Source organism: Heliangelus exortis, chromosome 1 (assembly GCF_036169615.1).
Source record: "Heliangelus exortis chromosome 1, bHelExo1.hap1, whole genome shotgun sequence".
NCBI classification, from domain to species: Eukaryota; Metazoa; Chordata; class Aves; order Apodiformes; family Trochilidae; genus Heliangelus; species Heliangelus exortis.
In genome coordinates this window covers 130,499,706-130,523,758 of record NC_092422.1, presented here as the reverse complement: position 1 = coordinate 130,523,758, position 24,053 = coordinate 130,499,706, and the positions used below count along the sequence as shown (strand labels likewise).

Here is a 24,053-nt window from a genome sequence, read left to right as displayed (position 1 = left end):
GTGAGGACAATTTAAATTATCTTACTTAAGAACATCTTTATTCTGGTATGATCAAGGGATTATACCACTAGTAGCAAGGAGAAAAGAAGGAGTTATTTCCTTGCTCTGGTCACTTATATCCAGGGTGCTAAGAGGTGAACCCAGAGTTACTTTCACTTGGATATTGTCATTTACCTGAAATCTTCCACTGCTGCTATGGAGGGACATAATCTTTATATTATCTCAAACTTCTTTTACAACTTGGTAGGCAAACACACTAGTACAATATATTAGCAGGCAGTAAGGATCAAAAAGGGTCATGCAAGGGACTGAGCATCTGTGGAAGTCACTGAGCAGCTTTATAGGAGCAGGTTCATAATTGCTGCTCCACCTGCATTGTATTTCTGCTTCATTAGTCTTTATTGTTTTTACAGTGGAAAATATTGGCAACTAAGTCTAAAATGCTCAGCACTATGATATCTTAGTCTGTATCACCACACGTATTTCTCTACTTCCAGAATATTTACAGACTCATATTTGTTACTGTCTCTTGGCTGAAGATAACTGCTCCCATAAGCAGCCAAACAGATCATATCACAGCTCCTAATCCACTTCAGGGCAAAATCATCCAATCAATCTTAAAAGAATGCAGCAACCATGGCAAGACTTCTCCACAATATAGGCAAAGCTTGAGTATGCACAATGTAAATTTAAAAGATTTGGGAGTGTTTGTCCAGGCATGCTTTTCCTGGGTGATTCAGGATACCAGAATGAAGCCAATTTCCTTGCTCTAGTGGTGGATGGTCACTGCTCTGTTTTCTGTGCCCAGTAAGGCAGTTCACATTTCTCTGCCACTGTCTCAACATGGGAAATGAGTAAAAAGAGAGGGAAATTGAGAAAACATAGGGGTAATTTTCAGCTGTATCTTCGCATTTCTAAGGGAGCCACTTGCCTTTAAAATCTGTCCTGTCTTCCAGCTCAGAGAGGATGAAAAGATGGGGCAAACTCAGTGTAAACTGTTGGTTTCCTTCCCTCTACTAGGCAAGTAATCACTTGATTTTCATAGCTGTGAGAGGAAGGTGGTGCTGGATGTGAAGGAGATGGTGAAGCTGGTGTAGACCTGGACTCCTAAGTGCTGCCTTGATAAACAGAACAACCTCTTTATTTTTAGCTTATCTCCACAAATCTGCTGCCCTCAGTAGTTTCCCACATGGCTTATGCCTAAATCTAGTCCTGCCTCTTGGTAGAGCTACTGTTAATATGAATTTCTTCACTGTTCCTCCGTCTCTGATAGGAATTTTTTTCCAGATGTGATCTGAAGTGATTCAGACTTTTTTTTTTTTTTTTTTTTTTTTCTTTTTCTGCTCTGAATATTTCACAGCTCAGCCAGAGCAGTCCCAGGTGTTTCCATGCACAAGTAGAGATCAGCAGTACTGCTCATGATACCTTGGTATCCCCTCTGTGTGCACAATGCACACATATACACACTGTATGAGTCCCAGCTGTCAGCACAGGTCACCCATGCAGCAGTTTCAGTGCATTCTGCATTGGGGCAGACTCAATACACATGTGGCACACAGTTGTGTAGAGCTCTGTCCAGGAAGTCTCAGACTGGGAGTCCTAAATAAGCACCAGTTCTCCAGTCACATAGGAACTCTCTTTCCTCAATGTACTTAATGTACCAGTTGCCTCAACAGTACTACCCAGTCTGTATGTTTCTGCAAAACTGGAGTATAATTTACAGCCAGGATTTGGGGAGGAAAAAAAAAAAAAAAAAGAAAGAAAGAAAGTCTAATAAAATAATCCAGTTTGGTTCTTTTCATTTTCATCAGGTGACTAGGAATAAGTTTTTCAGATGTTCTTCCCAATATTCCTACTTGTAGGAATTTCAGTGATGAAATTTATCAGTGTCTGTTGCAATTTTATTGGAGAAGGGTATCAGTAAGTTAATTTATTAATAATCCATTTTAAACTGTACATGTCAGTAACTACAAAGTATTATTTTATTAAATTGATTATACTGTTTGGTTTTAACAAGTGTTTACATGTACAAAGAGCTTAATGCAAAATATGTTATTAAATAATTTTTAATTAATTAAGAAATATCAACTAACTATAAGAAAATATGAGGGTTGAAGCAGAAATGAAAGTAATCTTCAGAGTTAGAGTCCAATATCAGTGGCAGGATTAGCATATAAAAAAAATTTTCAAGCTTTTCTGTGAATTTTTTATTGTGCTTCTTTTTTGGTCCCTGATATGTTAATTAGGAATGGAAATAGTTTACAATATTTTTTTCAAAAAAGCTTAGCTGCAGAGATTCATAATCTTATGCATTTGCATATCTATTACATAATTCATTTGAAATGCTCTGCACTGGGTCTTCAAAGAAAGTCTAATCTGATAGAAAGTTTTTCCCTAGATTACTAGTTCTTAAAATATATATTTTTTATATTTTTTTAATTCCTTTATAAAAGGGAAAGCAAACATAAGATCATACATTACACTGACTATGATATGTTGAGGAAGTTCTGTGTGCTATTCTTGTTTTAAACATAGTCCTGTGTGGTGGGTATGGAGTACACTGATTAGAAAGGTTGTTGGGGAATAATACTCTGTCATGATATTTACTCTCTTATGGTCTCTTGTAATCTGCTTAGTTTCCTTCTTACTTTATTTCATACATTTAAAATGAAGGAATGAGCTTTATAAAAATATTTTTCAATGAATAAACCTGAGCTTTTTCCACGTTGCAATTTTATCTTTTGTTAAATTAAACCCCACAGAGCAGTGTGGTAAAGTGGAAGAAGAAATTCAGTGTTCTTTATGCTGTGTACTTGGTCCAAGATGTACATATGTGTCTGATGCACCTGAGGATGGTCCTGATGATCTGTCTACCAAGTGAGGAGGCAAGGGGATGAATGGGAGAAAAATTCACATAATCTTGTAATTAAGGGCAGTAGTATGGTGCTCTAACGAATGAAGACTGAAAAAAGGTTGTGTGATTAGCCTGAATACCTCCATATCCCAGCATTAACCTCACTGTATTTTTAATGTCTGTAGAGATGGAAGTGAGACTGGTGGATGTGAGACTGGTGGATGCTGGAGTTGCAGCATGTGGCTGCAGCATGTGTGTAGCCCTCATGTGGCTCCCAAAAAATTAAGGTTTCATGCCTGTGGCTGGATGATGGATCATGAGCTATGTCTTGCTGAAGCTGGACTGTAGTGAGTGACCTAGGTGGGATGAGAAAGAGGTCTGCAGAGACACTGAGACCCTTTGGGTTGCCTGGGACTCAGCTGTACCCCCACCAGAGACCCCTCCAGCCTGGAGTGATGAGGCATCTATTGCCAGCACCGTACATGAGGTTTAGAGTGGCTCATTAGGTGAAGACATTTCATCACCTTCTCCAAGTTTTTCTGCTGGGCAGCCACACCATGCATTGCTTCCCTGGCAGAGCAATGCTTAGCAGGAGGCAGCACGCCCTGTTCCCAGGGCTCACTGGAGGTGGGATACAGAGCCATAGGAATGGCTGTTGCATACACACCTGCTATGGATGCAGAGTGAGTCTATACCTGCTGACCATGGAGACAAGCCACTGACTCTGGATGTTTGGATATGAAAGGGTGGCTTAGGAAGTTAATGTGCATTTATTGAGACTGTCAGGGAGAGATTCACTGTTGCTGTATATGATGGGACAGGTCCTGATCCCTTGATCCCGCTGCATCATGGTGCTGCGTGGGGCCAAACCACTGTCCTTCCTTTTGTTTGAAACATAGCAACTGATAATACCATGCTCTTTTGAGTATGAGTTGAGGTTTAAAACCTCAGGAGGAAAAGAAAGAGATTTCCCTTCATTTTGCAAATCCTGTATTGTAAATACAACCCAGTGGAGCCTTCCTAATAGTCTCAAAAGCTTCCTCAGCCACGCTGAACAGGCAGCTGCAGCCAGCACCAGGATGGGAGCGTGGAGGCAATGCTGGAGCTCTGCTTCTTCAGCTGGGGCAGTGTCAGCATCTCCACCAGTGCACCCAGCAGGTTCATCACAAACTTTTAAGGGCCCCTATGTCACTAAAGCTGTCAGACTCTGGGAGCAGATACAGCAGATACAACCATCAAGGCTTTACTTTTTGTTTCCGTGCTGAACTAGAGGAAGGGGTTTAATATTTGGAATCCTTTTGTGCCCAGGCTGACAGCACATTCGTCTTGTCTCCCCTTAGTCAGACTTTGAGGACTAACCAAAGAGGAGGAGTGGTATCTTCTCCTGTTGTGGGCCTTGTCTTTCTTGGAATCTGCCAGTGATGTAAAAAGGAAAACTTGCTTGAGACTACTGAGACTACTGATTTTTTCCAGATTAGTTCTGCATTTATAAGTGTCACCTAGGAAAAATAACGTACCCTTCCTTTAAAATTTCTTATGAGTTTCCTCAATGTACTTTTTCTTTACATATCTTTAAAAACTGTAAACTGAGACAGCAAAAAGCAAGAAGTACACACTGAGGCTTCTGTTGACACCTGTTTATTCACACAGGAAATCTGCAAACACTGTGTAATCCTTAGGGTAGCATTTTTAGAGGTTATTTTCCTGTCAAGGTTTCTCAGGTAGAGATTCAATGCTGGCATATCTAGCACACTAGATATGTTTCACACTGACAAAATCCATATATTGCTATACACCAATTTTCATTTTTGTAGATTTCTACAGAATGTTTTATGAAATAAATTTTCAGCTACATAAAAAGGTTGTATCTCAAAAATTATAGTTGCAATCAGATAGTCCTTTGTTTATCTGTCAATTATTTCTGGGACTAATATATTTTTCTCTGTGAGAAAAGGTATAGATTTAAGCATAAGCCTTCTATTTCTTGATAATGTATTTAAAAACATCATATAGAACTGGTGAACTTAGTTCAAACATGATACTGAGTTGCTTTTTAAAAAAAATCACTATTCCATTAATAGGCTTTCTTCAGAAGATTGTGAAACAGTTATTTTATTGCAGCATGTTAGTATCTGAATCTCAAAGAGAATCAAACAAAGTGCATGTTAAGGACAAAGAAATAAAAAATTTTCTTTTATAAATCACCCTACTGTGTAGGTGCTGTTGTCTTCCATTTTTTAGCTTTTTTGTGACATTCAATTACATATTTTTTATTTAGAGCAGAAACTGCAAGACTGAAAGTCCATTTGCAAATCTGCTCTAACTTTCTGCACAGGGAGCAGCAGTGCTATGTAAGAAACAGTTTGTCTTCCTTACCTTTCAAAGAGAAAGACGGGAGCTGCCTGTGAGCTAGGTCTGTTAGGGTAGCATTCTGTTCAGGTGAAGCTGTGTCTTGAAACCTATGGCACTGCAAACTGGGCAGAGGCTCCTGTGTCTCGGGTTTAGTTCACCAGGATGTTTGCTGCCATGGCAGCCAGCAGCATTCGCTGCAGCAGCAGAGAAGAGTCATATATCTGGGAATGCAGGTTGAATACTAAAATGTAAGGAGGCTTGTGCAGAGCTTTGCTTCGGTGGTTAATTTCGGCTCTTTATTGAGCTCTGACGTGGAGGCTGTACTTGCAGTTCTGTGTCAGCCCATCTAAAGTGAAGAGCCATGCACTGGGATCAGGCATGATCTGCTGAGAGGCAGGAAGCAAGCCCGAGACAGCACTCGTGCCTACGTTGGATTTCAGAAGGCAGCAGCTGTAGCCAGAGATGCAGGCCCACCACTCCGATGGGAACAGTGCTTGGATGGAGAGGGGAAAACACAGTTGGCTTTTGGAATTACTTTTGTGCTGGAGCAGAGTGTTTGATCAATTCTCTTCTGCTTGAGAGAAATCCAAGTGAAAATGACTGTAAGTACTGCAGATTAACGTGACGGGAGAGAAGTGGCTCAGCAGAGACAGCAGAATAATTTTAAAGAAAATGACTGTGCCTGTCTAGTCATTTACAGAACATACACTGCATGGTTGAGCTGTGCTTTTCATTGTGAGTGCAAGTATGTGCTACCTGGGATGTGCAGCGTGCAGTGCTGGAAGAATCACTTCCCAGACTTTTTGGGAGAATTGAACTGCTGTCCACCTCAGAAATATGAGATCTAACTGAGCTGAAAGCCCAGCCGGAAAGATGCAGTGATCAGCTGCTGAACTGTCAGTGTTTAAAGGCAAGGAGGTTAGGAGAGGGTGTGTTCATCTTCGGAAGCAAAAGTCTCTTACCACTCTCACACTCATCAGTGAAGGGGACAAGACACGATACTCACACAGAGGGCACTGGTTTGGAAACACCTTCAAGTCCAGCCAGAGTGATCACCAGTGGAAAGCTGAAGCAGAGGAGCAGAGGTCCCTTTCCCAAGGCACTCTCACGGTCGGTGCACCCTCTCTCCACCCCAGGGGTTTCAGGCACCACCACCTGCTGGAAGCAGGATGTCAAGGAGAGCAAGAGGCCAGCACACAGGTGAAGCCTTTGAGACTGACAATGAAGAAAGGGGAAAATCAGATGATGAAAATGTGTCCTGCATGTCCCATTTCCCCAGCAGGAACTGGGCAGAAGAGGAGGAGGAGGAAGGCTGCTTACGTGAAGGGACAGCACATCTGGATGAAGATGTCATAATAACAATGCTGGGGGACCTAGAACAGGTCCTTTATACTGATATTTTAGGTAAGTTAACTTTGGCTTGACATCAGGAAGGGCAGGAGGTGACCCAAGTGTTAACACGAATCTGCACGGAGCAGATTTTTGATCTTGATGGTGATTTCACAAGACAGAACTGGGTTTATTTGCAGTTGCATGCAAAAATAGGATCTAGACATTCCTTGTTTGCCTACTCCTACTTCTAAAGACTGTATGAAATAAAGACAAATGTCTACATTACTTTTGATGGGTGCGTGGGCAGGAACAGCCTGTGAATAATTGAGCATAATTTGCTAATTTGTTTGAAAATACAAGGTGAAGCATTTAAGTTTACCAACAAATATTTTAATTTTAAAATATTTGTTTGAATTTCAAATTGAAATCCTTAATCCAAAGTTTCCTTTAGATAGAAAATGTATTGACCTATGTACAAACTCTCCCTCCAGTACTGCTTCCCTCTTCTGGCCCCCTCCCCCCCTTAATTTCATCCCTACGTGTGGAATTGTGAGCACCAGGGGTTTGGTTTGGTTTAAATGACCGGTTTAGTTATATCAGTGCATGCCAGTGATCATTTGAAGTTCACAGCTATAGGTTCTTCAAAAGGACTCTGTGTTGCTGGCTTTACTTTTCATCTCTCAGCCCTTTATCAGAGTGCTCAAAGTGTTCATTTCCAAAGCTTTGTTCTTCAGCCAGTCAAATGGTTGAAAGTGGCTGCTGGCTTTTCCAAGGCTATGTAGCATGTGTCTAGCCTGGAGATAGTTTGCTGGTGGATATGTTAGTCCTGAGTGGTTTAAAACATTCAGGATAAAATGTTTACTCTATATGTAAAGTAAAAAGATACCATCTCAAAATAAAAAAGTAACAAGAATTCTCTCTTTATGCATACCTTTTATTATTAGATTATACAAGCATGCTAAAAGGGGCTTCTCCTATAAATTATAGGCTTGTTAGCAAAAGAAGCTGAGCTCTCCACCTGCCCCTGCTCCTCTTCAACTATATTTCATTGGCCGAATTACTGTTCTCTTCTAAGCCTCAGTTTGCCCACCTTCAGAGTAAAATTGGAACTTTGTGAATATATTTATATGTCCAAGAGTGGACAATTTTCTGGGCAGCTGCTCATTATTTCTAAGTCCTTTTATGAAAATCAGACAATTAATGGAATTATTTTCCCATGTCTCCACTTTGGGCTGTAATTACATGTGTGGAAGTACTGGAGTTATTATAAACTGTATTATTAAATGTACAATTATGGGTGAGCTTCTGAATTGTGAATGTAAATGTTTAACCTGGGTGGTGTTTTTTGTAAAATGTTTCTTCTGATTTCCTATTTACAAAACTCACATAATGGAAGACATGAATGTGTTCTCTAGAAATTTGTAGAGAGAACTTGTAATGGTTTATTGCTTACAGGCAAGAATTTGGGTAAAATCTCTTGCAATATTAATGTTTAACTGTAAGTGATGAACCTTGTAGTGATATGAGCAGATTGCATTTCATGGAACCAGTAAAATATTTACATCAGGTTGTCTTTTAAGTGGAACAGAATTTTGACAGAAAGTTTCAGGGTACTTTCTTATCCCAATCCATCCACATAGGAAATAGAATGGCTTTTCTTCAGCCAAACCATAATCACTTGAGATAAAAAAGCCAGGATGCCATTCTGATGTGCTAGGTTAATGCACATATAGATAGACTCTGATGCTAGTGGGCAAAGCAGTAAGAAATGTGGTGCCTGGGGTAGTCTGGGCTCCCTTTGTACCCATACAGTTTGTCCCAATCCTGCTGCAACAAGCACCATAGCATCTCTTCTAGCAAGCAAAACATAGGTAGCTTTCAGAAATCACACATCTCCACCATCCCTATGCTCCTCTGTACAGAATGGGGCTTGGTGTTGATGGGGAGCCACAGAGCCATCCTGAAAGTGCAGGTAATGTCAGATGCAAGTTAGGTCTGAGAACCTTTTACCCAGCACAGAAAACATCCAATCATCATGTTCAAATGTTTATACTTTCTGACTTGTTCGTCCGTGGTTCAGCATGAATCCATTTATATAGCCTTAAGAGAAGGTTGGAAAGGAAAAAGAAAAATTATTTTTAAAATACTAATAGTTACAGTAATAAGGATTTTGTATGTATACTCTGTAGTAAACACTATGTAGTATTTTAAGATCACAAAACTCTAGTTGTATCTTAGAAAAAAAAAATGCTGAAAAGATTTTGAAACTACCCTTTCTGCCACTAAGAGATCAAAGGACCTTTCTAGTATAGAATAACACTATTTTTATGGTACATTTTTTCTGAAATTTAAACATTCTTCTCAGTCAAAACATATTTGGGAGTTTGCCATATACATGTACCTTTGTATTTAATTGCAATTATACTTTAAGGCTTTGTTATGCTACTAACTGTACAATATATATTTTAAAAGGCAGTTGTCATTTTTGCTGCAAAATTTTTTAATGTTAACATACAGCAAAGGATAACTGACAAGAATGAACAAGAAAGGAAAGGGCAAAGTTACTGAAAATATTAGTTATATTTAGTTCCTCAAATAAATAGAAAAGTAAAATATTGCTTTGCCTTCAATCCTGCCTGCTTACGCCCTGGAATTTGTCTTTCTATGTGTGGCAGAAAATTGTCTTATACCAACAACACTTTCCCCTCTGGTTTTAGGTAGGGCAAGAAAAACAGGCCTTGGTGTTCTTCATCCAGGTGTTGTAATGTGCTCCTGGAAGTATATTTGAGTGCATTTGGCAGAGGAAGGAAAAGCAAAGGGAAGCATCAGTGAGGAGCTGAGCTCAGGCATGGAAAGCCTTCCTGGGAGCTGTCAGGGCTTTCAACAGCAGGTTTAATCTAACAGTACTTAAAGGTCTCCAGCTTTGCCTCAGCATGAGCCCTTTTGCTTCATGGGAACATTCAGGGTGGTGCAGAAACCTCTGCAAACAGTACATGGGGTCCATGGGCACAGTGATCAGCAGGGTGCTTGACTGAATGCCTCTACCTTGAAACACAGGACTAGAGATAATTTCAACCTGATGGTGAATATTCTGAGTGAGGCAAAGCTTCCTGCGAAGTATCACATGTGAAAATGCACACAGGTAGTTTATTTTATGGTGCAAAATATTGTGACCTTGGGGTGTGGCTTGAGAAGATGGAGAGATTGGAAGCAGATATGGGCTTGTATCCCTGCTTCTCATCCCCAGCTTGTCCAAGTGACCTCACCATCAGTTCCACCATGCCAACCCAGAGGCTTCTGTACTGTTTGACCATGAAACCACTGGATAATTGATTTTGAGCAATAAAACAAGTAAAGACCAGTTCCTGAAGGACTGTTTGGATAGAGGAAAGAGGACAGAAGACACAACCAGTGCAGAGTAGATGGAAAAACCTCAGCCTGGCACTGCTGTCAAACCTAGCTTGACATTAAGCCACAACTGCAGGGTACACTGGCTAGTACCTTGCATCATTTGCCAGTCAACCTCACTATATTTTCCCCATGCCTTCAAACAGAGGTTGTGCTAAGATCTTTTTGCCTTACCACATTTTTTTTCCCCAAATGCTTATGTTTTTTGATTTACTATTCCAGAACACTTGTTAAATATAACAGTGTCACTGTTTCTAGCCCCATAGTGGGTATTGCTCAGCTCTCTCTCCTATGCGACTTGTCTTGCAAGCTCTAAATTCTAAAGGATGTCCTTCCTTGTTCACATTTTTACCAATTTTCCTTTTCCTTGTTTTTTTCTTTTTTCTTTTTTTTTTTTTTTTTTTTTTTTTTTTTTTTTTTCCAAATGTTTTCTACCTGTTTGGTTTTTTTTTACCTGTCTCCCTCATACCATGCTTTTCCTCAGAGATTTCACCACTGTTATATAAACTCACACACAAACCTGGGAGGAAGAAAGGTGGCAACAGAATGACAAATACAGCAACTTGAAGATGTCTATCAGCATGTGTATTTTACATTTGACAATGTAAAAGTAGTGCTTTGTGGTATTTTGCCTCTGCTTGGATTTTGGATCTTGATTTTTGTATGTGTTGACTTTAAGTTCACCAGATAAAACATGTCATGAAGATTCCAATATTGGATTAAAAGCTTGTTCTGGATGCAAATGCTGAAATCTGGAATTAAATATTAGATAGTTTATGGGTTGCACAACAGTATTTCCAGAATGAGGAGTAAAATTAACAAGTTATGACATAAAAATGATCATTGACAGAGTCAAAAGGAATTATTTCCTCTCCACATTCAGCATTGTACATATAATAAGGATGCTTCTTGCCAGCCCTATTACAATCAAAAGATACAGGACACAGCCAAAAGCAGAACACTTGCCTCAAACCCATCAGAAATTTTGTCATGGATTTACTTTTGAAATTCTCTTATTCTCCTAGAGAAAAATGAAATAAAAATTCCTTTATATGCTAGAAAACATGCTTCTCTGTACATTCATGTATGATTCTTGGAGCTTGTTTTGAGGCTTCTTATATTTTCCTTTTGTTCCTTTTTTTCCCTTTTTTTTTTTTTTTCTTTCCTTTGTTTTGTTTTGTGTTTGCTTTGATATCATGTGAAGTGAACATGATTTGGGATGTTACAGGTGACGTTCTCTGGGATTTACCATTCAAGATACCAAACTAGCCAGTCATGAAGGATTCCTGAAGGCTGTTAAAATCTATATTTACATAAATGACACATGTTCAGAGTATTCAGATTTTTATCCCAAGAAGACTATGTTTGAATCATATATGAAAAATAATCCCCCCCTTCATGAAACCTTTACAGTTAAGGAAAGATGCTTTATCAAGTGCCTGAACTAAGCAATGCTTTGAAATAGCCTGCATGTTAAGTGCATACTGAAGAGTCATTGTAACAGATACCCCAATTCTTTCCAGACAGAGATAAACTGTGGCTTTATTTTCTACCAAGTCATGTAAAATTTCACGGAGGAAAAGGGCTGTGTAATGTAACAAGTGGTCTGGGACTGCATCATGCCTTGATTACAGAGGATAAATGTAAATCTGGGTTTCATTGATATATTTGGGCCCTAATAGTGATACTTCAACAGGACCCTTTTCAGGGTTTTTTTTTTTTTACATATGGCATGTTATTTATAAGCCTATGTATGTTCTATTACTGAAAATATGAGGTTTCAATTTTTATAAGAGTTCCCAGCTGTATGTACTTCATTCAACCTTAAACACTCTCATGTGCTAAAACTCATGCTGTCTTTCCTGTTTTATTCCAGGGGAAGACCCTGAAACAAGAAGAATGAGAACTGTAAAGAATATAGCAGACCTGAGACAGAATTTGGAAGAAACTATGTCCAGCCTTAGAGGGACGCAGATAAGCCACAGGTACACTGGTTTTGTGTAGAGTCCTAAAAATTTACACTGTAGGAGAGTATTACTAGTTGCTGAATGAATAAAAGACTTGCAGGGGAATATTATCTATGGCACTAACCATGCTGTTTGCTAGATTGCCTCAATAATTTAAAATGTGACTAATATATGTTACTGTCAAAGAGTCATACAATCATTCAGAAAGATGGTTATTGTTTTCTATACATCTACTTAAAAACACATACAATTTATTTTAAGTTATTTTAAAACTACAGCTTATTGTATACTAAATATATCTGTGCACATGCAGACTGACAAACACACAGAGAACTTTTTAAAAAAAAAAAAAAAAAAAAAAAAATTCTTCCAGCCTTTGCTTTTCCATGCTTCTCAGGAACAAAGAAAGAACAGCTCACTGACTTCTCCATTTTGTTTGGCAGCACGTTGGAGACAACTTTTGACAGCACTGTGACAACTGAGGTGAATGGGAGAAGCATCCCGAGCTTGACGAGCCGGTCCAACCCGGTGACGTGGAGGCTGGGGCAGGCGAGTCCCCGGCTGCAGGCAGGAGATGCCCCATCCTTGGGCAGTGGCTATCCTCGCAGCACCACGAGTCGGTTCATACACACAGACCCTTCCCGTTTCATGTACACCACCCCTCTGCGCCGAGCAGCTGTGTCTCGCCTGGGAAATATCTCACAGATGGGGATGAGTGAGAAGGGGAGTGATGATTTGGACATGTCCGCTGAAGTGGACGTTGGGGGCTACATGAGCGATGGGGACATTCTTGGGAAGAGCCTCCGAACTGATGACATCAACAGTGGGTAAGTAAAACTCTTTTCCTCGTTTGAACTAACAAACAGCAAGCAGATTTGGTGGGATTTTGCTAAGAAATTCTGGCAAACAAGTGGAAGTTGCATTATGGTTGCTACGTAAAAAAAAAAACAACAAACAAAACAAAACCAAAACATATATATAATATATATATATATTCATACATATATATATATATATAAAGGCCCCTAAGCTTCCAGTGATTTTATCACCTACCTTCAAATTCAGTTCTTCTCCTTCAGAATCAACATGACTTTGCTATGAGCTTTGATAAGAGCACAGGTACTCCTTATTACTTGCTGCAATTTCTTAGTTATATGGTAAAGCAGCATCTTTCATTGCTTGTCCTGGGTTAGGTCTTCTTTTGGTATTTTTGTACCTTATTCAAGGTAGTTGATATGATATTGGTTGCAGCTGATGAAAAATTATTTCTGACAGGCCTGACTTTCTCTGTCTCCACTTCAGATGTTGTCTAGTGTAGTCTGTGTGATGGGCCTTTACGCCAGCTTTTCAGCTATGTGTATCGTCTGAGCTGTAGGAACATCTTCTCTTAGAGGACCAAATCTGTTCCCAGGAGGAAGAATAAAAAATATTTTTACTTTTGCTTAATCAGTAATAACAATTATTGAGTCCAATTAATAGTTGACTCAAATAGTTGACTCTATTCCCTATGTTTGAAATTGCTATTTAACAGTACTTACATCAATCTTAAAAGCCACTTCACTCCTATGTATCTGTAGAACACCTAAAGAATCATATCAAAAAAGCCATTCTACTTTTATACTCATTCTTAAATTCTGGTTCGTTGCTGTTGTTGGAATCTCAAAGTTGCTTGGTGGCTGAGGTAACATTCTGTTTGACAGAAGTCCCATGGAGTTCATGGCCGTGTCACACCACACTGCTTTGTATAAATTTAGAACTCTTGTTGTCAATCTAATCTTTTAGTTTGAGGTATAGCTATGATTAGAGAATGGCAGCTGATGAAATTGGATATGATACCTTCCTAAGGCCTACTTTAAGTCTGTGATCAAAGCCCTCTCTACAGTAGGGCCTCACCTCAAGCACCATCCAAAGATAGACCTCTATAAAAAGCATATTTATAAAGAAAGGCAGTTCCTGTATCTCCCTGATGCACTGTCTCAGTGACCTGTGAATGGAGCACTGCTGACAAGGTTGTCCATAGCATAGAATTAGTGTGTGATATAACAAAGAAAAGACTTGTGGAAAGCGTAATACTTTAATGTCTGAGGACTTTTTATCATAAACAAAATATAAAGGCTGCCTTTGGTGGATGCATGGGCTTATTTAAATAAAAAACAACAACCAAAAAACGAACATATACTGGAATCTTTTTGCAGTGCCTGATGAGTTTTATTAATTAGCTTATCACATTAGAGAATTAATATAGTCATATGCATGACTTTTCTTTGCATTTGTAATAAGGATGACTCAATACAAAGTAAGTTGCAATGTGCTCTTTTAACAATTGTAGGTGCAGTAAATGTTAAAAACAAGTTAATTAGCTCTGAAAATTCAGATTTAATTGAGGCATGTAGTTTTAACTCTTTTATGCCTCTTCCATTTTCAGTTTAATTACTTTAAACACTTGGGGACAGCAATATAGCAGTAATTAGAAATTAGAATGAGGAAAGGAATTAAATCTTCATCATAATTCTTCCCTAGCTAAATAATCTGTCAAGAAGTCTAAATTTAGTCTTTAATAAAAGGATAAATCTAGTGTGTGAGTATGACTGTTAATTTACCTTTGAAAACATATTTGACGATACCTTCTGCAGACTCCAGATACCAGGGTTTCAGAAATCCTTTGCCGAACTCCAGGCCAAATCTTACCAGTGCATAAAATTCCTTAGAGTTTAGTTAAAAATAAGGAAACCAGCACTTTGTGTTTGAATGCACCTGAAATTACCTTCATCCAGATTGCCAGACCCAGGATGTGATGCTATCTCAACCTGTAGCAGTCACACAGCACACTGCTTAACTAACACATCTTTGCTCTCAAATTCTGCACCATCTTGCCCAACCCAAGCTCTGGTAGTGGGACCTGGGGCTCCTGGATTGCTGGATTAGCTCTGCAGATTTCAATTAAAGCCACTCCCAGAAGGAAGTGCAGGGAGAGGGGTAGAAGAGCATCTGGAGCATTGGCTTATGTTTAGAGCTGTTGAAATTAAATGTCTGTGGACCTGAAAAGGTGGATCTGAGTGGTGCCATTTCGACGCTCAAAGAGAACTGGTTTTAAAGATTATTTGCATAGGGACTGTACTCCAGTAGAACATCTCAGCCTTCATCCTGTTATCAGGACCACACTTTTTTCTGTTAACCTGTAAATTTACTTTAAGCAGGTTCACTGAAGTATGAAATTATGAGAGGAAAATGCAAAAACCAAGAGCTTTAGAGGAAGAGAGTTTAATGGGTTCTTCTTACAGAAAATAATGGACAGGTCTTGAGAGTAGGAAAAGCTTGTCATATTGCTCAGTTATAAGAACCAAGACCTCTTGTTGAGATACTAAGGGGTAGGTAGGCATTCCAGAAATTATTTCTGTTGCTTGAAATTTAAAAACTTTTAATGGTTGGCTAGTAAGTAAGCAGCACTATACTCACTGTTCAATTCATTAGCCGTTGAAGTTGTAGAAACAAAGCTAAAGGAACACAGATAGAAACAGATTCTTAAATGTCATTATAAGGGCTTCAGTGGATATCTCTTTCACGTCTCAGTGATTGCATCCCAACAGGAACTACAGATTTGTGTTCTCAATTCTCTTTCCATGTAGATGGATGTTACTGTTTTTTTTCCTCTTTTTGTTTTTTTTTTTACTTTTTTAACTGGAGTTAATGTCTTCATTATGTGATATTATTTAGCAAAAGGGCAATATTTAAAATGTACTTAACATTTTTGAAACTACTTGAGAGTTTCATTCTAAATATGTTTTAATAAACAGGTTGGCCTGTAAAGCCATCAGAGAAAAAGACAAATGTTCCTAGAAAATAGATGTATATCTGATCTCCCCATTCTGGGTGTCTATCATATATCAGGACAGCCAGTACCTCAAACATTTGAATTCCATGGTCCGTTAGCTTTAGAGTGAAAGATGGTTGCCAGATGGCTGCTTTTCTCACTGATTGACCACACATTTATTTTCAGGTACATGACAGATGGAGGACTCAACCTATATACAAGAAGTCTGAACCGAATACCAGATTTAGCTGCCTCTCGAGATGTCATTCAGAGAGGGGTTCATGATGTGACTGTGGATGCAGACAGGTAATAGTTCTTTGTTAAGTAAAAGCTATTTGAATTTTACAGATATTTTTCATCCTTCATATCTGCTAATATATCACCATTTTGTTCACAAGGAATAGCAAAGTAAAGCAAGCTTCTGAGACTGAAAGGTTTCTGAGCACACAATACACCAAATACCACAAGTGAGGAAAATGTGTCACGTTAGACTTAGAAAAAAATCTTAGAAAGAACTGTTGAAGATGTAAGAGAAAATATTAAGAAGCCCAGACCTTACCTGCAGTCTTGAATCTCTGAAATGCTACATGATTTTTACAGGTTGACTTGGGCACAGGGAGAATATATAAGGCCTCTAATCAGCAGAGAGCTTGTGTGTGCCTGACAAAGTGGGTCAGAACCCACACTTAGAGTTGACTGGAACCAGAACTCTGATCTTATCCACCTGTTTTGCCCTCTGTGGCTGTCAGAAGAAGGCAGCACCCATGAGCAGTGGGAAGCGAGAAGTGAGGTTATATCCCTTTGTCTATGCAGTGTGAAAGAAGAACAACACTTCCCTGACCTAGTACTTCTGCTGATCATGCAAACATTTTCTCTTTCTTTTCCTTGAACTTAAAATAGAATCATATTGGTGGCTTGTATCCATGTTTCAGAAATGAAAATTCATAATCCAACTTTTGCAGAACTTAAAGCTCTGAGGTTTTGGTCAGACTATTATAGAGATAAGGAGCAGCTGTGGAATTTGGCAATCTTCAGTTTTAGGGGGTTGATTTCAGTACCAATTTTTTACAATGAAGTTTTCTTTTAGGAAAAAAATGTATTTAATCTGGAAGGGAAAAAAATTCACAAAGTGAATCTGGTATTACAAATCCATCAAATTAGCTGAAGAGTATCTAGGCTATTGACCTCGGTATAATTTTTACTTTCGCAGTTCACAGATAAAATTATATCTGTGACACAAGTCTGAATTAGTTGAATAGTGCATGAAATGCATCAGAATAAAGAAGGTGATTTTCCTCTAGTGAAACGGTAACTTAAAAAAAAAAGTTTGCTTTAGCTGGCATATTAGCATTTGTTTACCTTGCAGGAAAAGCCTGTTGTAGATAACAATTCAAATGAACACAGCTCAGTTCTTTGGAATGTGAGCATTGATGTGATGCAAACACCAGAGAAAAGTGTACAGTGGTCATCTAAAAAAAATAATTTGAATAGAAGTCAGAGAATAACAGGAGAAAATAAGAAATGAGATGTGGGAAGGAGTGACTTCTGTGCAGTGCTGTATGTGAGAACCAGAACCTTAAGCTCAAAGTGGGAGAGAGGCTGGAAACTGAAAAGACTGGGAGTTGTAATTAAAGACAGAATGTTGCGAGCCCCCATGTTTTTCTATGTCTCTGTATCTTTTTTTTCACCTGGGAGAGAAGTTGTTAGAAATCTTCCAGCTACACCGTATTGACACTCAGTTTTCAAACCATGCACATTTTCCTGAAAAAAAATGGTCCAAATGAGGGGACTTTTAAATTTTCCCTTCGTATTCCTCAAGCCTTAGGTGCCTCAGAAACACTCGGTTTTTCTTTGAAGTGTTACTTATTAATGTATGTGATAGTTAGTTCTATATAATATGCAGGTAGGTACATATTTTGAATGTGAAACCACAGGGAAACTATTGTCCATTCTCAATTAATAAGATTGTCCATCATTTTCTTGTACATAAATCTGTTTTGGTTTGTTTATACAACTTAGTCAGACTGGCTAAAAATGTGCTAAAAACTACTCTGCTGTTTCTGAGCCTTCCATCTCAAAATCTGTCTCTTGTCAGGTTGTGGAGCAGGAACTTCAAACTTGTCAGGAAAATATTCTGGGTCTTGTGTGAAAAGCTGATCAATTTTATGCAAGATAAACACCTTTTACGAAATTAAATTAATGTGTATTCAGGGAAGATTTATTTGATCACCACAGATAAATATTTCAATATATTCCATCTTCATTGTGCATGTGCAGACAAACTACTCTTGACATTAGCAAACTGCATGAGCAAAAGTAAATTTTGAGCATAAAGCCTACAGATGTAAAGTACAATTTACTCTACCTTACAAAAAGAATGAAAGATGGATTCCTGTGCTCTTCTACACCATCTAAGCAAGATGTCATAGAAATACTATATGCTAAAATATAATTAAAAACTTGATTGTAATACTCAGGCATAAGGAATTTATATCATATTATATTATATTAATTATATTATACTACATTATATTACAAATTATCTTATTGATTATATTATTAATTATATTATGCTACACTACATTGTTATATCATAACTTATATTTTAAATTATATTTACCATATTATGAATGTTCAAACAGCACTGGTATTTCCTGACCTTTCAGTGCTTGATTTTTGCAACCTTAGGTGAGATTTGTCAGCACAGACAGGGGTTTGTGCATAACCCTATGCTGTTCTTTGAAGAAGAAAAAAAGGAGTGTAAGAAGTGGGAAAAAAATAATGTTATGAGTTCTGTTGCTAAAAAAAAAACGTGCTTGGCAAAACTGATATCAAAAAACCTTTACTATGTCACACACACAAAAATTGTTTGAGCTGATCTTCAGCAATGTGTGTCACATTAAATGCACCCTCATCAAGGTTGCTGATGAGACCAAACTGTGTGGTGAAGTCAATACACAGGAGGGAAGGGATGGCATCCAGAGGGACCTTGACAGGCTGGAGAAGTGGGCTCGTGCAAACTGCATGAAGTTCAACAAGGCCAAGTGCAAGGTTCTGCAGTTGAGTCGAGGCAATCCCATGCATGAATACAGGTTGGGAGGAGAAAGGATTGAGGGCAGCCCTGAGGAGAAGGACTTGGGGGGGGGTGTTGGGCCAGTATCTTAACCATGAGCTGTCAATGTGCAGTTGCAGCCCAGAAAGCCAACCGGGTCCTGGGCTGCATCAAAAGAAGCACAGACAGCCCATTGAGGGAGGTGATTCTCCCCCTCTGCTCTGCTCTTGTGAGACCCCACCTGGAGTGCTGTGTCCAGTTCTGGAGTCCCCAGCATAAGAAGGACACAGAGCTCCTGAAGGAGAGCAACTAAATGGATCAGAGGGCTGGAGCACCTCCCCTATGAAGCCAGGCTGAGCAAGTTGGGGTTGTTCAGCCTGGAGAAGAGGAGGCTCTGAGGTGACCTTATATCAACCTTCCAGTATCTGAAGGGGGTCTACAAGAAAGCTGGGGTAGGGCTTTTTACACAGGTGTATAGTGAGAGGACAAGGGGAAAGGGTTTAAAGCATGAAGAGGGGAGATTTAGGTTAGAGATTAGGAAGAAATTCTTTAATTTGAGGGTGGTGAGACACTGGCAGGGGTTGTCCAGGGAAGCTGTGGCTGCCCCCTCTCTGGAAGTGTTCAAGGCCAGGTTGGATGGGGCCTTGAGCAACCTGATCTAGTGGGAGGTGTCCCTGCCCATGCAGGGGGGTTGGAACTTGATGGTCTTTAAAGTCCCTTCCAGGCCTAGCCATTCTTTCATTCTATGATTTATAATATTAAATCAGGTGGAAAAAGCAATGCTGAGATTACTGATATGATCACTTTTCTTGGCAGAATATGTTTTGATCCTTCACAACAGTGTGGGTAACCAAGATTTCATCTTATCTCACACAGCATTTCAGTTCTTATTTTTTCTACCCTGAAAAAAATAAAATAGGATTTGTAGCAGGACTTCAAGTTATGCCTTGCCACTGGTCTTATGAACTTCCATGAAAATGATTACTCTCTTCTCTATCATCCCTGTACGTATGGAAGGACATAGGCATTTTCTCTGTGATATCATTAGTATAAGCCTTTTTCATAGTTGACATGGTTTGCCCTGGTCTTTCTGTTGTAAAAGACTCTGCTGACACCTGTGTGCAGGCAGAAAGTAGATGATATGGTGGAAATATCTGATTTACATTAGCAGGCAGTACAGAAGTTTCTGTATTCTGCCCATCAGTAAAGCCAGCAACTTTTGCTGACAGCAGCATCATGTTCTTTGTGAAAATTGAACTTGTGTTTTCTCTGATAACCTAAATTAAAGCTTCTGCTTGTATTTTAAAAGTTGTTCCTTCTGTGAGCTGGCAGCACAATATCTTTCAGATATGTGGGTTGAGGATATCTTTGAGGGTAATGCCATTGCTGGCAAATGTGTACTTTCAGACTGATTCTCATTTCATGGATAAATCAGGAATAAGTCATTGAAATTAAGAGCATGAAGCTGATGTAAAAACACAATCATGTCCCCAGTTTGATTCCTCTTAACTGTTTTCAGACAGCACCTGCATCTTCAATTCTTGACAAAAAACAAAGGGTTGAAGGTTCTCCATGTGGACACCTAGCCTGAGAGAGCTCAACCAGAAATAAAATATTAAGTTGCTCTCAGAACAACTTCATAAAAAAATAAATTCACGAATGCAGCAGAAGCCAAGGCTTAAATGTTGCTTGCATACTGTTCTGGAAAGCGTAATGATGTAGAAGGGAACACAGCATATGTGCTTCTTCTAGGGAAAGCATTGTAATGGTTCAATGAAAGGCTGAAGCAACACTGGCAGCATCAGATGTCAATGGTTGTATCAGTCTTCTTTTGATTTTTTTTCTAATAATGACTTCTTTTGAGTCTATAAATACTTATTCCTTGCAATATACCTTGTTTAAGAAATTAGTTAAAGAGGAATGTGGATGCTCTGCAGCAATTGTAACTTGGCATATGGCTAACTTGGGATCTCAGTGGTATTATATTACTTTCCACTTATTGTTCTGTCTTCCTCCTCTACACTAGAGCATTTGCCCTCTGGGACTCTTAGAGTATTTTAGGAACATTGTTGGAGTTCAAAACTCTTTTCAAACTAAGATGAGCCAAAAGAGATTGGATGTAAGCACATAAAATGAATTATGTTCTTGGGAAGAATAAGGGTTATTGAAAAGTAAGTGGCAATGATTCCAAATTTTCCATAATAACTGTTAGGAAATTTTAAACAAGCCCTTTTAGAAGGGCATATAGCTCTACTGAGTTCAACCATTGCCCTGCCAGCCCCTTGATGAATTTAGTGCACTATCAAAAGACACAATTTCATTCACTTTTATCAGTCAACAGTCAATATAAGTTGTGCAAACACTTTCCTCTCATATTGCACTGGGGTTTTTTTAACCTTTTCTTTGATGTAGCCCAGAGCTTTAAAGGTGGCTTGTGCTGCTGCTTAGTGTGCTTTTACCATGACCTGTTGCCTTGAATCTATGCCCCTGTTACACAGAGCTCTTAAGCACAAAGAGTTTTTAAAATGCTTCCACAATCTGTCACATGTGCAGATTTGGCTGTTATCTCAGACATGCTCAGGCTGGCCTGTTTGTTCTCAGCCAAACCATAATCACCATAATACATTATTAATTATAATTACAATAAAATCTTCCAGATTTTGCCTGTAGTTTATTAACTAACTTCCTGCATGAATGAATATAAGTCTTTTTCTAGTGTTTGTCTGAGTGGATGAGCCTTGAGTTGGAATACTGTACTTTTGGAAAAGGAACTTTTCCTGAATTTAAAGGGGTATTGAACTGGCAGACGTGTTTCATATGGCTGGTAGTATCAGAAAAGGCTGAGAGACATAATGAACAGTAATTTTATATCCTAATAGAATACAATGCCTGTTCTCACTCTATAAAGCTTTGGCAGTACATAGAAATTGCTGATGTAATTTGGAGTTTAACCCTTTGGGATGCTGTTCAGTGGAGAGGAATACAATATGTATCGCTATTCTACCCATATCATAGTACCATATAGCTGTAGATTGATTTGGGTTGAAAGGGACCTTAAAGATCATCGAGTTCCAATCCCCCTGCATGGGCAGGGACACCTTCCAGTAGACCAGGTTGCTCATAGCCCACCCAACCTGGTCTTGAACCATTCCAGGGAAGGGGTATCCACAAGTTCTCTGAGAAAATATAGTATTTTCCTGTATTTTCATGATCTCTGGTGTAAATATGCCCTCATTTTGGCATAGTAGTTAGAGGTATCTATTTTAATGTGTATCTTGCTCTTTATTTTTTTCTGCAAACTAAGGATGCTATATGTGAACATAAAAACTATAAATGTGTGTGTATCCACACGTGAAGAGCAGAATGCCCGTGTCAAAAAAGCACTCTTGGGTTTTTTGCTCATTATGTTATTCAGTATTCAGGATCCACTGAGGATAAAAACCTTATTTTTGAAGGCATAATACAAATAAATTTTCACTAATATTATTTTGTTCAGCATTATTAATTTAGAAAGAATGGTATTTGAACTGGTATGACTTTGTTTCTGGTCATGATTTCAAAAGCAGGGATTTGGACAATACAAAGTAAGAAGAGCAACTGGACTTTGATCTAAATCTGTGAATCTGCTTTCTACGAAATTGCCCATAGAACCACAGACCAAAACATGGAAGTGTTTAACAGCTGTGTGAGTTTTTAAGTTCAGATACTTTATTAATATCAGTGGCATAAACAAACTGCATTGTTAGCATACTGTTGTTAGGATGTTAAACTGTCATGATCCTGCAGCTTCATGTCTGCAGACACACTTCTTTGCACCCAGCTTACAGAAGGAAATGACATTCAGAAAAGGCAAGGTTTACTTTTGAAACAAGACTGAGCTGCAAGTGATTATATGAAATGAATGGCAAAAAAAGGTCTTATACGAAAAAGGAATTAATGGAAACTGGGTTTTAAACTTTTGAAAGGAATGGAAGCAAATTACATTCACATGCAATGCTAAATGAGCTGAGCAGTTTGCTGTAGGGTCATTAAACTAAAGGCTGGCTGTTTGCAGCTGACACATTAAGCATTCTCACAAATCTACTTTTTCAAAGTGGATGATGTGAATCTAGGTATTAATTTCATGCAGTCTATCTGCATTCTTTATTTCTGCTTATATACTTGTAAAATATATATTTTTTGATACTTCTAAGTTATTTTAAGTGAGGCTGGACTTTATTGTACGTGAACAGACTCCTAATACTTCCCTTCATTAAAAATGTGGATTGTAATCCACTTCTGAAGAGGGTACCAATGTGTTTAGTAACAACTACCTGAGGCACAGTTTACAGTTTCAGCAGCAGCAGCATTTTGATCCACTGTAGTACTTGGTTGTTTCCAGCAAAGACCACTGTACTGCCTACCTTTGTGTTAGAACAAAACATGAGTAGCAAGATGTACATCATTACCCAAAATAGCCTGCCTGAAATATGAAATTAAAGAACTTGATTTTCCTGTGTTATACATTCTTTAGTCCTGAAGTCCATGAACATACTAAGTTCCTTAAAATATATTGACTTGTTTGATGGCTGGAGGAAAAAACTCTATAATATTACTCTCCTTCATGTCTATTAAACAAAAATCGCATTGAAATTTTCAATAAAGTAGGTGCAATTGAGATTACAGTTCTAACATTAACAAACCTGCCATATTTTAGATAGATGCTTTATGATATTGAATATAAAACTCGTGATTCTGATAATACTGGAGATGCAGCAGCTTATGATCTCTGAAGTTGTCTTTTATTGTAAATTGCCTCAGAGAGACCTACTTACTTGTGGAATAAAATATACCTATTTCTTAAGTCATTTATTTAAGAACTGTTTATTCTTTGTACTTACCAGGCAGAGACAGTTCTTGGTATGCATATGCATGCACACTTTGCAAACAAAACATACAAATTTTAAGAACCTTCCAGTTGGCACTTGCATAGGAAGTTATTAATTTGAAACACTATAAAAATCCTTTGCTTTGGATTTATTAGGTATAAATTCATTTTAAAGAATGTTAGGATCCAGGAGTTTCAGCAGACCTCTAACGCTCTGACAGCTGCTTGCTGTTGTTCTGTATACCTGCTCTTCCTCCTAACTTCATCATTAGTGTCTAAAAAAGAATCCAACCTGGGCATGGGTTATCTATGATTAGGTAAAATTAAAAGAAGGATGTATCTAAAGCTGTGCAGGTTTAAAAAGAATGGGAGCCTTTTGTTGTCTGAAAAAAAAAAATGAACTTTCAACT

General features: G+C 38.5%; 1 protein-coding gene across 1 annotated transcript in view; it reads left to right on the top strand.

Moving 5' to 3' along the window:
• Positions 1–24,053, top strand: part of NAV3 (neuron navigator 3) — a 267,393-nt gene that overhangs the window by 148,262 nt on the left and 95,078 nt on the right. The window contains exons 10-12 of the mRNA XM_071766381.1: positions 11,823–11,931; positions 12,357–12,740; positions 15,911–16,030. Of these exons, the coding sequence (XP_071622482.1) occupies positions 11,823–11,931; positions 12,357–12,740; positions 15,911–16,030 (613 nt within the window). The remainder of the gene's footprint in view (positions 1–11,822; positions 11,932–12,356; positions 12,741–15,910; positions 16,031–24,053) is intronic.